Source organism: Nanorana parkeri, unplaced genomic scaffold (assembly GCF_000935625.1).
Source record: "Nanorana parkeri isolate BGI_ZX_2015 unplaced genomic scaffold, ASM93562v1 scaffold143, whole genome shotgun sequence".
Lineage (NCBI taxonomy): Eukaryota > Metazoa > Chordata > Amphibia > Anura > Dicroglossidae > Nanorana > Nanorana parkeri.
This window is the reverse complement of record NW_017306411.1, coordinates 1,556,896-1,571,228: the sequence shown is the minus strand read 5'-3', so window position 1 is coordinate 1,571,228 and position 14,333 is coordinate 1,556,896. Positions and strand designations below refer to the sequence as shown.

The 14,333-nt window shown below is 39.4% G+C and overlaps 1 protein-coding gene across 1 annotated transcript in view; it reads right to left on the bottom strand.

The window, feature by feature from the left end:
- Positions 1-736: 736 nt before the first annotated feature.
- Positions 737-14,333, bottom strand: part of SLC9A4 (solute carrier family 9 member A4) — a 28,959-nt gene continuing 15,362 nt past the window's right edge. Inside the window, exons 4-12 of the mRNA XM_018554121.1 lie at positions 13,765-13,982; positions 10,620-10,822; positions 10,425-10,511; positions 9,837-9,907; positions 8,971-9,129; positions 7,605-7,695; positions 4,224-4,343; positions 1,537-1,621; positions 737-1,023 (exon numbers count right to left, since the gene is read on the bottom strand). Coding sequence (XP_018409623.1) covers positions 737-1,023; positions 1,537-1,621; positions 4,224-4,343; positions 7,605-7,695; positions 8,971-9,129; positions 9,837-9,907; positions 10,425-10,511; positions 10,620-10,822; positions 13,765-13,982 — 1,321 coding nt within the window. The remainder of the gene's footprint in view (positions 1,024-1,536; positions 1,622-4,223; positions 4,344-7,604; positions 7,696-8,970; positions 9,130-9,836; positions 9,908-10,424; positions 10,512-10,619; positions 10,823-13,764; positions 13,983-14,333) is intronic.

The following is a 14,333-nucleotide window of genomic DNA, read 5'->3' as shown; positions in this document are numbered from 1 at the left end:
TTGAAGGTTTATTATAAATTAATTATAACCAAAGTACATTTTTAACCTTTGACAGAATAATATTCAAGTTCCAAGATTTACAACAATGGCACTTACATAAATGTATTACCCATGTAAAATAGATTGTAGTTTTTCCATACTTGTGATTTTTTTAGGAGTGCTTGGAGTTCCAATGAGTGATAAAGGCAACCTTGGAAAACCTTTTTGTAAAAGTCTGGATAAGTCATATTGGAAATGTTTGCTGTAGGCCACCCTTCATTATCCTCAGTGTTTGGTGCTGCTGATCATAGAACATGCTTTCCTGATCATGTGAGTGTCAGGAAAAAAAATATTTATTGTATACCTAATTTTCAACTGTAACCTCCTGTCTGCTTTTGCTGTACATCTTTCTGATCTTGGCACACACTCAGGGGCCTATTTTTATAAAATAATTCTACTCAAGGTTTTCACAAGATTTACTGATAAATTATACATTATTCCAATTTAATCCACTTAGAAAAATGTGTGAATCTTGAGTGAAAGCTGTGTGAACTTTGTGTGAAAAAATTATAAATAGACCCCTTAAAGAAGAAGCCAGCAGACATGCATGCATGTAAACATATTTGTTACTAACTTTATTTACTCTTCCTATGTTCCGCTCACTAATCTTCTCACAAGAAATGCTCACACTTTTTGTTCAATGTAACAAATCTAGTGTCTGGCGTTTTTAAATGTTTACCATGGTTATTTGAAGTCTCTACAGGACGTCATCCTTATTACTATCCACATGGTCATCATCTTCCTCAAGAACTATATCAAAATATGGCTTCTTTTCAGTTGGCTGATATTTTAGTCTTGCAGTGAGCTGTTTCTGGGGCTCACTCTTCTTGGTTGGCCAAGTTCCTGTTCTAGCGCCAGCCCTATTTCCTCTAATTCCTTCATTTCCTTTTAGATTTCGTGTTGCTGATGGTGTTAAATTGGTACCCTGCCTAGTTAAGATGCCAGTTGTCTCCAGAAATACAGAATCATAATCATTATCTTGACCTGAAAGAAAAAAAAAACATTTTAACATGTAAAAAATTGCCGTCTGGAGACGGCAACCCGCAGATGTAGCAGTGCCGTCCGTCCGTTTTTTTACTACGGGCGGACGGCAAGAGGTTAAAATAAACATAGAAAAAAATGTAAGCCCAAACATACAAACATAACATTGTACTAATCTTTCGCATCATAGCATCACACAACTAGAGCCCCAGTACAATACTGTTTTGAATGTACATGGTTTGATTATTCTACACATATTTTTTAAGTATGTGTTGCCTTCATTAAAAACAAAACTTTATTGACTGAGCCTCACCTTATTTGTTTGCATTCACATACAGACGCACTAAATATTTCACATTGTGTTCAGTCCATCGTACCAAAGATGAACAATATGTAGGAATATTAGAGTAAGTGTTTGACCTTATACATATGTGTGTCGTGTAAGCTCATCTAAAGTAAGAAATCAGAAAGCCAAACATTTAAATTTAATAGCGTGCTTGTTATCGGATATATTACCTTGCAAAGATTGCAGGTTATAGTCTTCTCCTGCTTTATAACGGTCATGGGGCAGGGATAAATAGCGTACATTCCGGACATTTGCCTGCTCAAAAGACATTAGAAAAAACAATAATCTTTGCATTATCTTACTTAATAAGGTTAGTCAATGGCAGAGCTTCATTTTGCATCTATTAAAAAGATTAGTATAAAGCAGCCATAGGAGAAAAATTAGTTGCGGTGTGAAGTGTGCTGCTCTAAATTGTGGGTGTTGCAAAATTGTACTAACAGTGAGTGGGGCTTAAAACATGAGCCTATGCACTGTGTACACTGTAACATATGTCACAGTCCACAAACCCACAACATATGCTTTAACTGGTGTGCTACGCATAAGTCTAACAGACACCTATGAATCTAAGCACAAACATTAAAAAAAAAAACCTCTTTCATTACATATGCTTTTCCACACACAGCCTACCTCAAAATATTTCATTAGCATAGTCATTGACTACTACCACTACTAACAAACAATATAGCATAAAGAGTGCAGAGGTGATGAATATATAAAGTACTTAGAGTGCAGTGGTCAGGCGTATGTCATATACAGCCCAGCATACAGAGTGCAGTAATCAAAAGTATGAAATATAAAACATAGTGTACATAGTGCAGAAAGTGAAGGGGTCAGGGGTACATAAAGGACAAGATACAGGTGTCTGATCTAGGTAATGCATAGGGGGCAGGGGAACGTAAAGCACAGAGTACAGGGGTCAGGAAAGAATAACACAGAGTGCAGGGGTGTGTAACACACAGAATGCAGGGGTCAGGGGAGCATAATGCAAAGGAAGTACAACAAAAAATTACCTCCTTCCGATGCCACATTTCCCACCAGTACAGATCTCCCCTCCACACACATCCCTAACCACTGAAACCCACTCACCAAAAAACACCAGATACAGCAGCAGTTCAGAGTGAGGGGAATTCTTCCTCTTAGCTGGATAATGTGACCTCCTTTGGCTCTGAACTGCTGCTGCTACTGCCTGTATCAGAAGTCTGACAAGTCTCAGAAGTGGTGGCTTTAGTGCAAGTGGAACAGGCACTGCAGTAACACCAAAACAAATTTCAGGTGGTTGCTGCCCCAGGATCCAGGGTAGCCAGCAAGAGTTGTAGGAAATGCAGAGCCGGCGCTACCATTCAGGCAGCACAAGCGACCGCTTGAGGGCGCTGGTGGGGGAGGGCGGAAAAACACTGCCTCCTATTCACAGGAGCAGCGGTATGGACTGGGCTCTGAGCTTCATTCTTCTATAGTCTGAGCCCCGCCCCCAGTTCCCTCTGATGTGTGCTCTCTCTCCGGAGCCTACTGGAAGCCTGCACTGTCCCTGAAGCGGTCACCCCCGGGGAGATTAACATAAGAATGGATGATGGTATTTGCATATCAATAAGTCGTAACCCATTCATATGTAAATAGCAAGGCTAATTTATATGCAAATCACACACCCCCTGGGCTTACAGTACTCTGGGATTGCACGGCACTCCATATAATGTAGGAAGTACCGCCCACCATTGCTGCTGAGGAAGAAAAACCAGCCTGAAGACTGCAAGAAAAAGGTATGTTTAAGTATGTGTATGGTATATACCTCCATTATATTGGCGGTCATTGTGAATACTTTCGTTATATTGGTGGTCATTGTGAATACCTTTGTTACATTGGCGGTCAGTGTGAATACTTTGTTAAATTGGTGGTCAGTGTGAATACCTTTGTTACATTGGTGGTCAGTGTGAATACTTTGTTACATTGGTGGTCAGTGTGAATACTTTGTTACATTGGTGGTCAGTGTGAATACCTTTGTTACATTGGCGGTCAGTGTGAATACCTTTGTTACATTGGCGGTCAGTGTATATACCTCCGTTACATTGGCAGTCAGTGCTGTTAGTTATGCTATCTTTAGTGAAGATCTATGGGGGGTGCCCTTGTATTGGGGTGCTCCATGGTACTAGGCGTGGGGTGTCAATGCCTCTGGCTTTACATACAGGGCTTCAGAAGATGATGGTCATTCTTTTCCCAAATTCTGGATATGTTTAGTGTGAACTGTAACATGGACATCTTCGTTATGCTTTCTGGAGTGGTACACTTTGGGGGGTGTCTTTGTATTCCGGTGCTCCACAATAAACTATTTGGGGTGTCATTCCTTGTGGCTTCGCATATACAGCACTAGTAGCTGATGGTCTTCCTTTTTTCTAAATGCTTCTGAGATAATTGGTTTGACCTGTAACATGGATATCACAGATCTCCCATTAGTTTTGGAGTGCTGCTGTATGGGATGTCTATGCAGGGCTAGCGCTACCATAAAACTGCCTGAGGGTGCCGGTGGGGCACCTTCGCCTGTTTAGGCAAAAAACCTTTGCTTCGGCCCTGAGGACAAGTGCTACCAATGGCCCAGTGACTGTGAACACTTGCTGCTGCGAAAACAGGCCCTCTGGGGGAAAGGGGCTCTTTAGACAACCTCTTCCCCTATTTATGCCTCAGGTCCAAAGAATTGCAAACTCACACTTGTACCTACTCCCATACTTAGTGTAACAATTTTTAGTACCACGCTTATTTTGTAATGTAAACATCCAATATAAATTTTTAATTGACCACTACTACTATAAATGTAGTATTGACTATAAAATACCACACTTTATATATGTAAAATTGATTTGTCCATTACCTGTCCTCCCCATGGCAGACTATTTCCTTTCTTCATACTTGAGTAGCGGCGAGTGAGGATTTCTCTGTTTTGTCTCTCATTATCTTCCTTTGGTAAATTATACTTAACGTATGAAGATGTCTAAGAGAGAAGGTCAGGACTTAGTGTATTATAGCTTGTAAGACAACATTACATGTTTTGAGTTGTTTGCCAAGGATCCATAATTCATGCACATACCCAAAGTAGTAGCTATTCAGTTCCATTAAAAAAGAACTCCAGGAATTTTTTGTATTAACCCTTGCAGTGGGGCTACCCACTACCCGCTCATTTGTGTATAGGTGGTAAAATAACAAAATTATACTCACCCGAAGCTCCCGAGCCAGCCAGCTGTGACAGCGCTCCCTCCAGCCTGTTTCCTCATCTGCTGCAGCATTGGAATCTTCTTCAGCGTCCTCATGTCTTTACACTGTGTATAGATGTGATGATTTACAGGACCCTAGACCACTGCAGACAAGGGGGAGAGATGTTGGAAGGACAGGTCGGAAGAAGTCGGCTCAGAGCTTTGGGGAAATCTATCTTTTTTTTTAACATTGACACAAACGAACACTTAACCCTTGCAGTGCGGGGGGTAGCCCTGCTGCAAGAATTAAGAAACATTTCCTGGAGTTTTTCTTTAAATCTTTCACTGCTTCTGTCACTATTACAGCAGAGTCAGTAATAAAGAAACTCAAGGCCAAGCAGCCAAGTATAGGTTTGTATAAGTTTTTCTACTGAGCTGCCGGATTTGTAGTATTAGAGATTCAGACATGCAAAGCTGGCAACTACCCCCTTCATGTGTCCCAGACTTAGCTGTCCCTCCTGCATCCCGGGGGCATACATGATGGGTGCCTGGTTGGAGAGTAATGGGAGACGAGTGGATATCTTTCCTGGGTAGTATGAAACCCATAGTTCTCATGTCTGAGGTCCAAAGCAGTCAAACCCTAGGCACTCTGGCTGGGAAACAGCTGACTGAGACAGAGTGAAGTGGTGACATTAGGGGTCAGATAGACTCCTGATGTCTCATTAAAGAGGACTTGTCACCTGCATTATGCTACCACATAGCGGGCGTGTTGCTCCCCGTAGTGATAGCAACAAAGTGAAGCAAAATATATGGAAAAAAGGATTTAAAAAATGCAAGTTTAATAAAATAAAAAGACTCCCAACAAAGTTCATAAGCAAGCATACACACATACAAACACTAAGGCATGCATTAGGTTCACACATATATGAAAACGACAATAGCTGAACACATATTGTTGTGCACACCAGGGGAAGAGGAATAATTCTAGGGCCATCATCCATTATTATCTCTAAATAAAGGTTTTTTTAAACATTGCCTATAGACAGTTTTGTGTATTGCTGTTTGTTGCAGTTTGCCAGGTGCATGCAATTTTAAGGCTTCACATAACCTGTTTACTCAACTTAACTTCATTTTTTATATTATATTAAAAAATGGGGATTATATTGTGACTGTGTGCCTTTAAATTAACTGTAGTGTATGTTTTACTGAAAACATGGGTTTGATAAGCAGTCACGCAGCTATAGTGCAACATAAAAAAAATTGCAACAACCACCATTTTATTCTAAAAGGAGACTGCTTTCAGAAAAGATAGGGTTAATCTCCACTGGGTGAAGAGTTTGGAGACGGCAGGAGAAGTGAACAATCTAGGACAACATAGCTGAACTGGAAAGTGAGCTGAATTGGAGAGTTTTTCCAAATCAGCTGTTTTGGCCTAGATGGTTTACTTCTCCTGCCTTCTTAAACTCTTCACCCTTTTGTGAATAACCCTGATAATATTTTGGGAGTTTAAGTGGGTTTGCATGAAAAAAAAATAGCATTTTTGTATCTGTGAGCAAAAAGAAGAAAATGGCTCTGGCAGTGAGAGGGTTAAAGAACAGTTCAGTACGTAATTTATTTTTTGTGTGTCACATACAAAATCCTTTTGACAAAATTGCTTGTGCAGGAAAACACACTTAGAACTTGCTGGTTGTTTTAAAGCTGATCTGTAACTAAAACAATTTTTTTTATATTTTGGATAGCATGGGGTAGGACTAATTTTCTTTATTGAAAGATTTTACAAACATAAACCTATATACAATAAATCCATTAAAAAAAAAAAAAAACATCAAACAGATGAAGAAATAAATAATACACAAAAATTACATACTTGCAAATACGTCAATAGTATTACACAAAAAAAAAACCCAATATCATATTTTATTCAAACCAGAGATAAGCATTATGCATATCGAAAATCCTATGAGAGAGCCAGACAATTAAATAGTAAAATGTGTTTTAGCTCAAAATCTAGGGGAGTGAAAAAAAAGACAGCAAAAAAAGCCACACATCTAGGTTAGGGAAGGGTTACAACCTTTGTTGGCGTTTCCATGTTGAGAATATTTTCCCTGTCTGTTTAACCACTGGGACAGTGTATGAGCGGAATCTCTCCATCTTTTGTCCGTTCTTCCTATCCTAGTAGACGCACAAGCGAGGAGAATATTTCTGATAGGAACACAGACGGTAGACTTTTTAGAAGCGTTAGAAGATCTTCTAACAGTTTTTTTTTTTTTTTTATTGGTGTCTGTATCTCTACTGCAAAAATTATACTCACTTGTATGTTCACCTGGACAGGAAGCAAGAGAAAAAAATATTTTGATCGAAATTGCTCTAAGCTAGATTTTTTTTAAACTTATTTTTCAAGTATCTGCTCTCAAACTGGACACCTATTGTAAGCCATCAGGGGTCATGGATATAGATCTGCATTTGGCCAGCTGAGTTGGTGGGTAGAGGAGTCTATATATTCACCACTACTTTGCTGCTTTTTGTCCCCAAACTAGTGTTGGGGGAGATGGCGATGATGTCCAAAAAGTGACAACTTGGAGCCTGGATCTGTCGATGATGGAGAAGGACACTCTAAGAGCTAAGTGTGCTATGCATACTTGCACATTATGGCAAGCACTCACCCCCACACAGTGGAATCAAGTTCCACTTTAAAAGCAATGAGAACTGCAGGACTTTTCCAGTCCTTTAAGCATTTACAAATAGCTGGTAATGGAAAGAGATGACACTTTAGTACATGTCTGTTTTCACCCACTCTTGTTTTTACCACAGAGAAAGCTGTGACAGCAGATGCAATATAAAGGATAGTTAAGATTAGGTACTGATGCTGTTTAGCAGTGCTTACTGCATGTACAGCGATCATAATTCTGCAGGGGACACTAGCACATGTTCACAGCTTAATGTATAAGTAATGCCATATTTGCATGCAATTTTAACACAATTAAGTAATATCACCTATTTTGGCAGCAAAGAAGACTATTCCAAACTATAATGAACATTTTATGGAATTTCATAAACCTTACCCTTCGTCGTACTTGATAGAGACTGTCTGTTAATATGTTTTTCATGTGAACTACATCATTGGTGGAAAATGTGTTTGGAGCTTTTCTTTTTCTGCAAATATTAAAACACAAATCAATTTTTGGCTTCTGTAGTAATATCTCTTAAATAACCCCATACTGTAGTCCTTTGTAAAGCCATCTATTTGTTGCCTGCAGTTTTCAAAGGCTGTGCTTCCTTCTAGGTGCTCAGGAAATTGCCATAGAGAATAACAGCAGTCCTTCTGACTGGAAGGAGGTACAGGCTACAGTGGCTCTATACCAGCAGCATAAAAATCATACCCTCAAGCTTTCTGAGATAAGAAAATCTACTACCACAAAGTACGTAGGCAAAGAACCTAACCCCTGACATGCCCCCGTACATAGATCTTGAGGAATTAACATGCAAGAAATGATTGGTTAAACCCACCACAAGCATTTTTATTTTATTATTACTTTTCCTTTAGGGTCCCCACACACCTTACGTTTATCGTACGATAATCGCGGGAAATCCCGCGATCGTACGATGATCGTAAGGTGTGTGGAAGCCGTGCGACCTCTACTACTGTAAGGTCGCACGACTTTAAACTTACGGAAATGTTCGAAAACCCGCCGAGCATCGTACGATGTTCGGCAGGTTTGTGGCATGTCCGTACGATAACAGCCGTACGGGCCGGTGTGCGCAAGCGCACACTGCCCGTTCGGTATTGCGGTCATCGGAAGCCCGCCCCTCAGGGGGCGTGGCTTGCGATCATCGCAAGTACGATCTGCCTATGCAAGATAGGCAGATCGTACGTTTTTTAAGTACCTTACAACCATCGCAAGACAAAAGTCTTGCGATGGTTGTAAGGTGTGTGCCCAGCCTTATACTGGTATTTCAAGATAACAGATACAATAATGTGTAGTTTGTAGTGTCGTATATCATGTTTGTTAGCTAAATTGTATTTTTGTTATAGAGGTCTATAGGTCAGACTTAAAACAAGGACAACTGAAAAGGAACGAGTAACAGAAATTTGGTTCCACAAAAGGGACAGTACATTCAAACAAGGGACACTTGGAAGCTACAGTATGTACATGCACTGAACTGGACAGGACCAGACAGATAGCAGATGATAGCACGCCAGTCCCACTGCATCTGCTTCAAAGCCCCCCCAGCACTATCAGAGCACCCACCGTCCATCGTCCCCCTAGCTCTACTGCCTCAGATGGCACATAGGGAAGGGACAGCCCCGAGTATGCTTTACTCTCCCTAACCTCTCATTTAATAATGTAGACACAGAACCTAGAGGTCCAACAGTATCAGGTATACCAGTATTTGTAGAATCTTGCTGTAAATTATAAAAACACTCACAGTAGAGAGGATGAGGACATATCTCTGCCCATTCCAAACATGGTCATCTGAATGGCTTGTTTAACCTCAAGCTTTTTATGCAAAGAGACAATACTTGACTTAGGCTGGTGTTCACGTATAAGAGCTTTCCGAAGAAATTTGTCGTCAAGTTTCTTCAATCTAGAACCAAATGCACACCATATTTTTATCTGTAGATAGTGTTAGCAAAAGTGATCAAATATGCAGCATGGAAATTAAAGTTATTTTGCTGAATATTAATTTTCGTTGGAACATTTCTGTAACTTAGATCACTATACTTAAACAATGTCAAAGTGTACTTGAACTCAGATTTAACTTGTTAATACATTGCTATTAAACCCCTATACCACTTTAGTTTTCCCAGTGAGCCTCTCAAAAGCTCAGAATCCCAGGGCACACTTCAACCATCTTCCATGGTTCAATAGCTGGTCCTGTCCACTCTGCCCCACTTTTGGGTAGTGAAACCATCCATCATAATGATGGGTGTTACCTGAATTACTATTTGAAGTTATGATCTGTTATACACTGAGGCTTATGATGGAAAAGTGGTTAAAACTGTTAGCTTTATAGCTGCCACTGAACATTAGCAAGAATGTAATGTCAAGTTTCTTTTTTCATATACTTTTCATATACTTTTATTTATGTTGCATCTTCCGTAAGTGTTCAGGACTTTAACTGCAGATATCTGTGATTGATAACATTTTCTGTCTGTGTTGCTAATTCAATGCATAAATATCAGTTAGTTATTTTATTTATTCTTGTGTGTTTTATTTTAGTATATCAGTGACATATAGAAAGCAATGTAGTTTTGCAAAGGACAATTATTCAACTAAATAAAAAATACCCACTTTTGCCTCATCTGATAGTGTCCCCAGTGGCCACATATGTCTTCTATTCCTGTCTTCAGGTGATCCATTAACTGTTAAAAGAAAAGTTACACATTGTTAAACATTAGTGATCAGAATATGAAACTAGAAACATATTATTTAAAGTGTTTTACTTTGTACAGGCTTTATTCTCTTCTAGCATATCAAGCTGCAGTATCAGATTTTACCTATTGTGTACACTTAAACCCTGAGGTTCTAAAACCGAATTTAGCCAGGTCCTGAATCAAGTAATTCAGTAGCCAGCTTGAAAACACAGTCAGATTTTTAGACCAATACACATCTATTACAGCCGATTTAGACAAAATCCAGTTATCCTACCAGCATGTCTATGCCAATGAAAACTGGAGTGCCCTAAGAAAACCTACACATGCAAACTTCATGCAGATAGTGTCCAGAGTGCAACTCGAACCAAGGACCCTAGTGCTGCAAGGTGCTAACCACTAAGCCACTGTGCTGCTCGCATGACTCTCTTTATGCTAAATGAAATTTACCTACGTATTAGACATTTACTTGAGTTTATTCATGTAAAAGTCTGTAAAGTTAACTTACCCGAGTATGAATTTCTTGATTGACCGTTTGCTCTCTCGATATCCTTTTCACATTCAGATATCTTACCAGAGGTCCAATAGTAAGTCCCTAAATTTAAATGCACATTTACTAACCACATTTCTTCATTACAACATAGTTGCAATAAACTATGTGCATGTTAAACAAATATCTGTTGCTCCCAAAGCACAGTCTTACCTGAATGAATACTGTGAAGTATATAACTACAATTGTTGAAGTGATGAACATTTTCTTCCTTGGAAATAGAAGAATAGGCAACAAGAATACTAGTGAGAAGCTACTGGCTCCCCGTAAACCACTGTATGCAATGATCAGTTGGTCTTTAAAAGTGAACGGGTATGTCCGGAAACGATTTATTATCGAAAAAAGAAGGAAAACACCTGCATTGTATGAAACACAAAATTTAAATTAATCAGATGCTACTACTGATAGTATGTTCTACAACTACCAATATAAATAATAATCATCATTCTACATAATAATTTTAAAATAGTAAAATACACATATTTAGGGACCTTGCTGTAAGCAGTAAATGTATTTAATATTATGTGTTATGAATAGTAATTAGCCTGGTCAGTCACTGAGGAGCTTCTCTTAGGGGTTTGAGTGAGGGAGATGATGGCTTGGACAACCTTCCAGTATGTTCTTGTTTTACTGGGCTCCTGCAAGTGGTGTGCTACCTTCTGTATCCCCTGGGCTTTGGCCCAAAAGGGTTGTGTCTTAGAGGAGTCTCACCTTCTGAGAGGTTGCTACAATATGCTGGCCTACTAAAGTGAAATAAATAATTCAGCCTTTAGGATTCACCTGTGGCTGTCCCCCACTTGGTATGTTGCGGTAGTGAGTGACTGGCTGAAGGACAAGTTAAGCACAATAAACTTCTTGGCTATACTGTCTTAGGACTAACAGCTATGTCATCTAGAGGTCATTCTCACTGACCTCAGGTTAAATAGCATTATACATAAATACGTTTTAATGTAGAAAGAAGCATGATAACTTTAAATTTTATTTTTAAAGTGTTTTACGGTGAGGCTATCCAGTAGCCATTACTCTAGTTGGAGTCAATTCACAAGAGCTTTATTACATATATTATGTGCTTTACTGTGGCATTTCTTCATTATACACTGTATATCTAATTGGCTTATTTATTACCTTGTGTTATTAATGTATGTGTGGTATTTATTGCAATATTTTTGAAATTGTATTGGGGGGAATGTATCAAAACTGGAGAAGTTGTCCATGGCAACCAATCAGCTTCTCTCTTCAGTTTGTTTAATGAAGCTTTAAAATTGAAAGATAGAAGCTGATTGATTTGCTAAAAAGTATATTTTAGTTCAGTCAAACCGAAGGGCGGCTGTACGGGGCTATTCACAATAGCCTGTACAGCTCCCAAAGGCAGCCGAGCAGCTCAGATGACCCGAAGGCATAGGCTTCAGCTCGACTGAGCCGAAGTGACAGCCGAAAAGGGGCGAACGGCTGGCCGAAGGCCAGCTGAACGCTTTGCAAATGATGGCTGGTAATGACAGTTGTAATGACAGATCAGCATCCCCAAATGACCTGGGTACGCTGATCTGTCATTAAACAATAATAACTGGGCGAAGCCGGCCGTGACGTGGCGGACGGCTCCGCCCAGTTGTTATTCATTGGCCGGGACCTGCTAGAAGACTCTAGCAGGTGCCGGCCAATAAGAAACAGTTGGGCGGAGCTAGCTGGTACTGCTAGCTCCACCCAATTGTTTTTCTTATTTTATTTTTATTTTTTTACAAATCGTTATTTAGTTTTTTAAATGTATTATTTATTTAGATTTTTAAACATTTGTTTCCTACTTTTTTCCCTACTTTTTTCCACTATTTGCTATTCTGCCCGGTACCGAGCAGAATAGCTGAGCCAAATGCTGCTTGGCGGCATTCGGCAATGCACTCACTACCATTCTGCCCCTATGAGAATAGGGGCCACGGCAGCGAGGGAGCTGCCGGAGTGCAGCTGAAGCCAGCCGATGTACGGCTGTTAATCCTGTGTAATATTTGGGGATGTTAGCACAATGGTGAGCGATTAATAAACAGCCCCAAAGCCATTTTAACATTAAAAGGTCAGTCTTTTATTTATTCTGTAACAGAAAATAGCTTTCTTCAGCAGCACAGCATAAAGTCCACTTGTCTTTCAGCAAACAGAACCTATTGTCTCACCATTCTCAGGTTGTCCCATACACTCAGTGTCCCAGTCCTTTAATGTTTTTCTCTTTCAGCACTGCTGCTCCGGCCTCAATCCTCAGGGCAACTGTCTGTTTCCTCCAGACTTCAGCACCATGCTAACCTAAACAACTTGTTCACAACCTGCAGCTCCCTGCTGCACTGGACTTTACTCTAACTCCTGGTTGGAGACCTCCTGTCTCCCAGGTGAAGCCCTGAACATTAGCCAGCAGCCTTTTCATAAGGTTTGTGTACAGGTGCACAGTCATTGGGTGCTGGTCACTGTTAAAGCACAGAATTCCCTTGGAAATCTCCTGGCTTCAGGCAGAGCTGTAGCTAGGTCCTTTTGCACCCGAGGCAAGAACAAAAAATTGTGCCCCCCAACAGATGTGTTATGTCACCCAACGCTGCGCACTGCGTCATGTGATTCGTCATGTGCCCCAACTCCAAGATGTCGGCATGCATGCACAGAATGGGCTGGTGGCCAAATCAAAAATAGCATAAACATTTGTTTAGTTTGACAAAACTAATGAAAACATTTTTAGTTTCCATTCATTTAGTCCAAAACTAATTTTTAGTCTTTGCACATGTCTAATAATATGTGTGCATGAGTGTGTGTATGTGTGTGTGTGTGTGTGCGTCACATATTTAAAAGTTACACAACAGAAACCTCTGTTTTCATCTAAATGTTAGAAACAGTTTAATAAGGTTTTCTGTGCTGACTAGCTGGATCAAGTGATGGGGAATGCAAATATTTATTTCTGGCAAAACAATTATGATCCCACACCTATGTGGCATGTACTGTATGTTTAGGAAATTAACTTTTTTATGGATAAAATTATTAGATAATATATCAAATTAATTTAGAATAATCAAAAATGTAGAAAATTAACCCATGTGGTATGTGGATATTTTATAACTATAAGGATATTTCAAATATCCACTTAGTTACTTGCCCAATATAAAGGCAGTAGGTATACTTGACACAGAAGAAACTAGTGCAAACTTACCCAAATTTATAAATGATACAAGGCTGTCTACTTTATTTTTGTTATATATCTCGCACTAGGGCATATGAGGCTACTATTTTGATGCTGGACCAGTGTAATAATTAGTAAAACTTATAAACATCTTACTTAGAGCTCGCCATATCAGACAAAAGAGTAACGTGAAGCTGACAAAAGCCCAGTTCCATTCATGGTTTTTTCCAACTGTGGAGACACCCATGAAGACAAATATAAGAGTCTCGCTCACGCTGCTCAACATCTTCATAAAGTATTTTATAGTTGTACTTGAATTCTTGGAGATGTTTTCTTCCACATAATTCTTCATGGTCATTGCACAAGCTGTCATACTGGTAAAACACACAGAGATAATTACTCCATACCTATATGGAAAATGTAAGGAACCTGTGTCTAAATACTAGCATATTGATTTTTTTCACCTAGGTGTTTGTGAAACAAGCTTGACCAAGTTGCTGTTTTTATAAAGAGATATTTACATTTTCCTGTTGTTGTTTCCTTATTGTTAATAGATCTATCACAGGTTATTATGGAAAAATTAAATGACCAAACGTAAAATCAAAGGGGCACCAACCGCGGGATCATGGAGCAGAAAACATGAAAAAGTGAAAGTATATATGTTTAGTGTATCTAAAATAACAATATATGCTACAAAAATATATACACATGTCAAATATTATTAT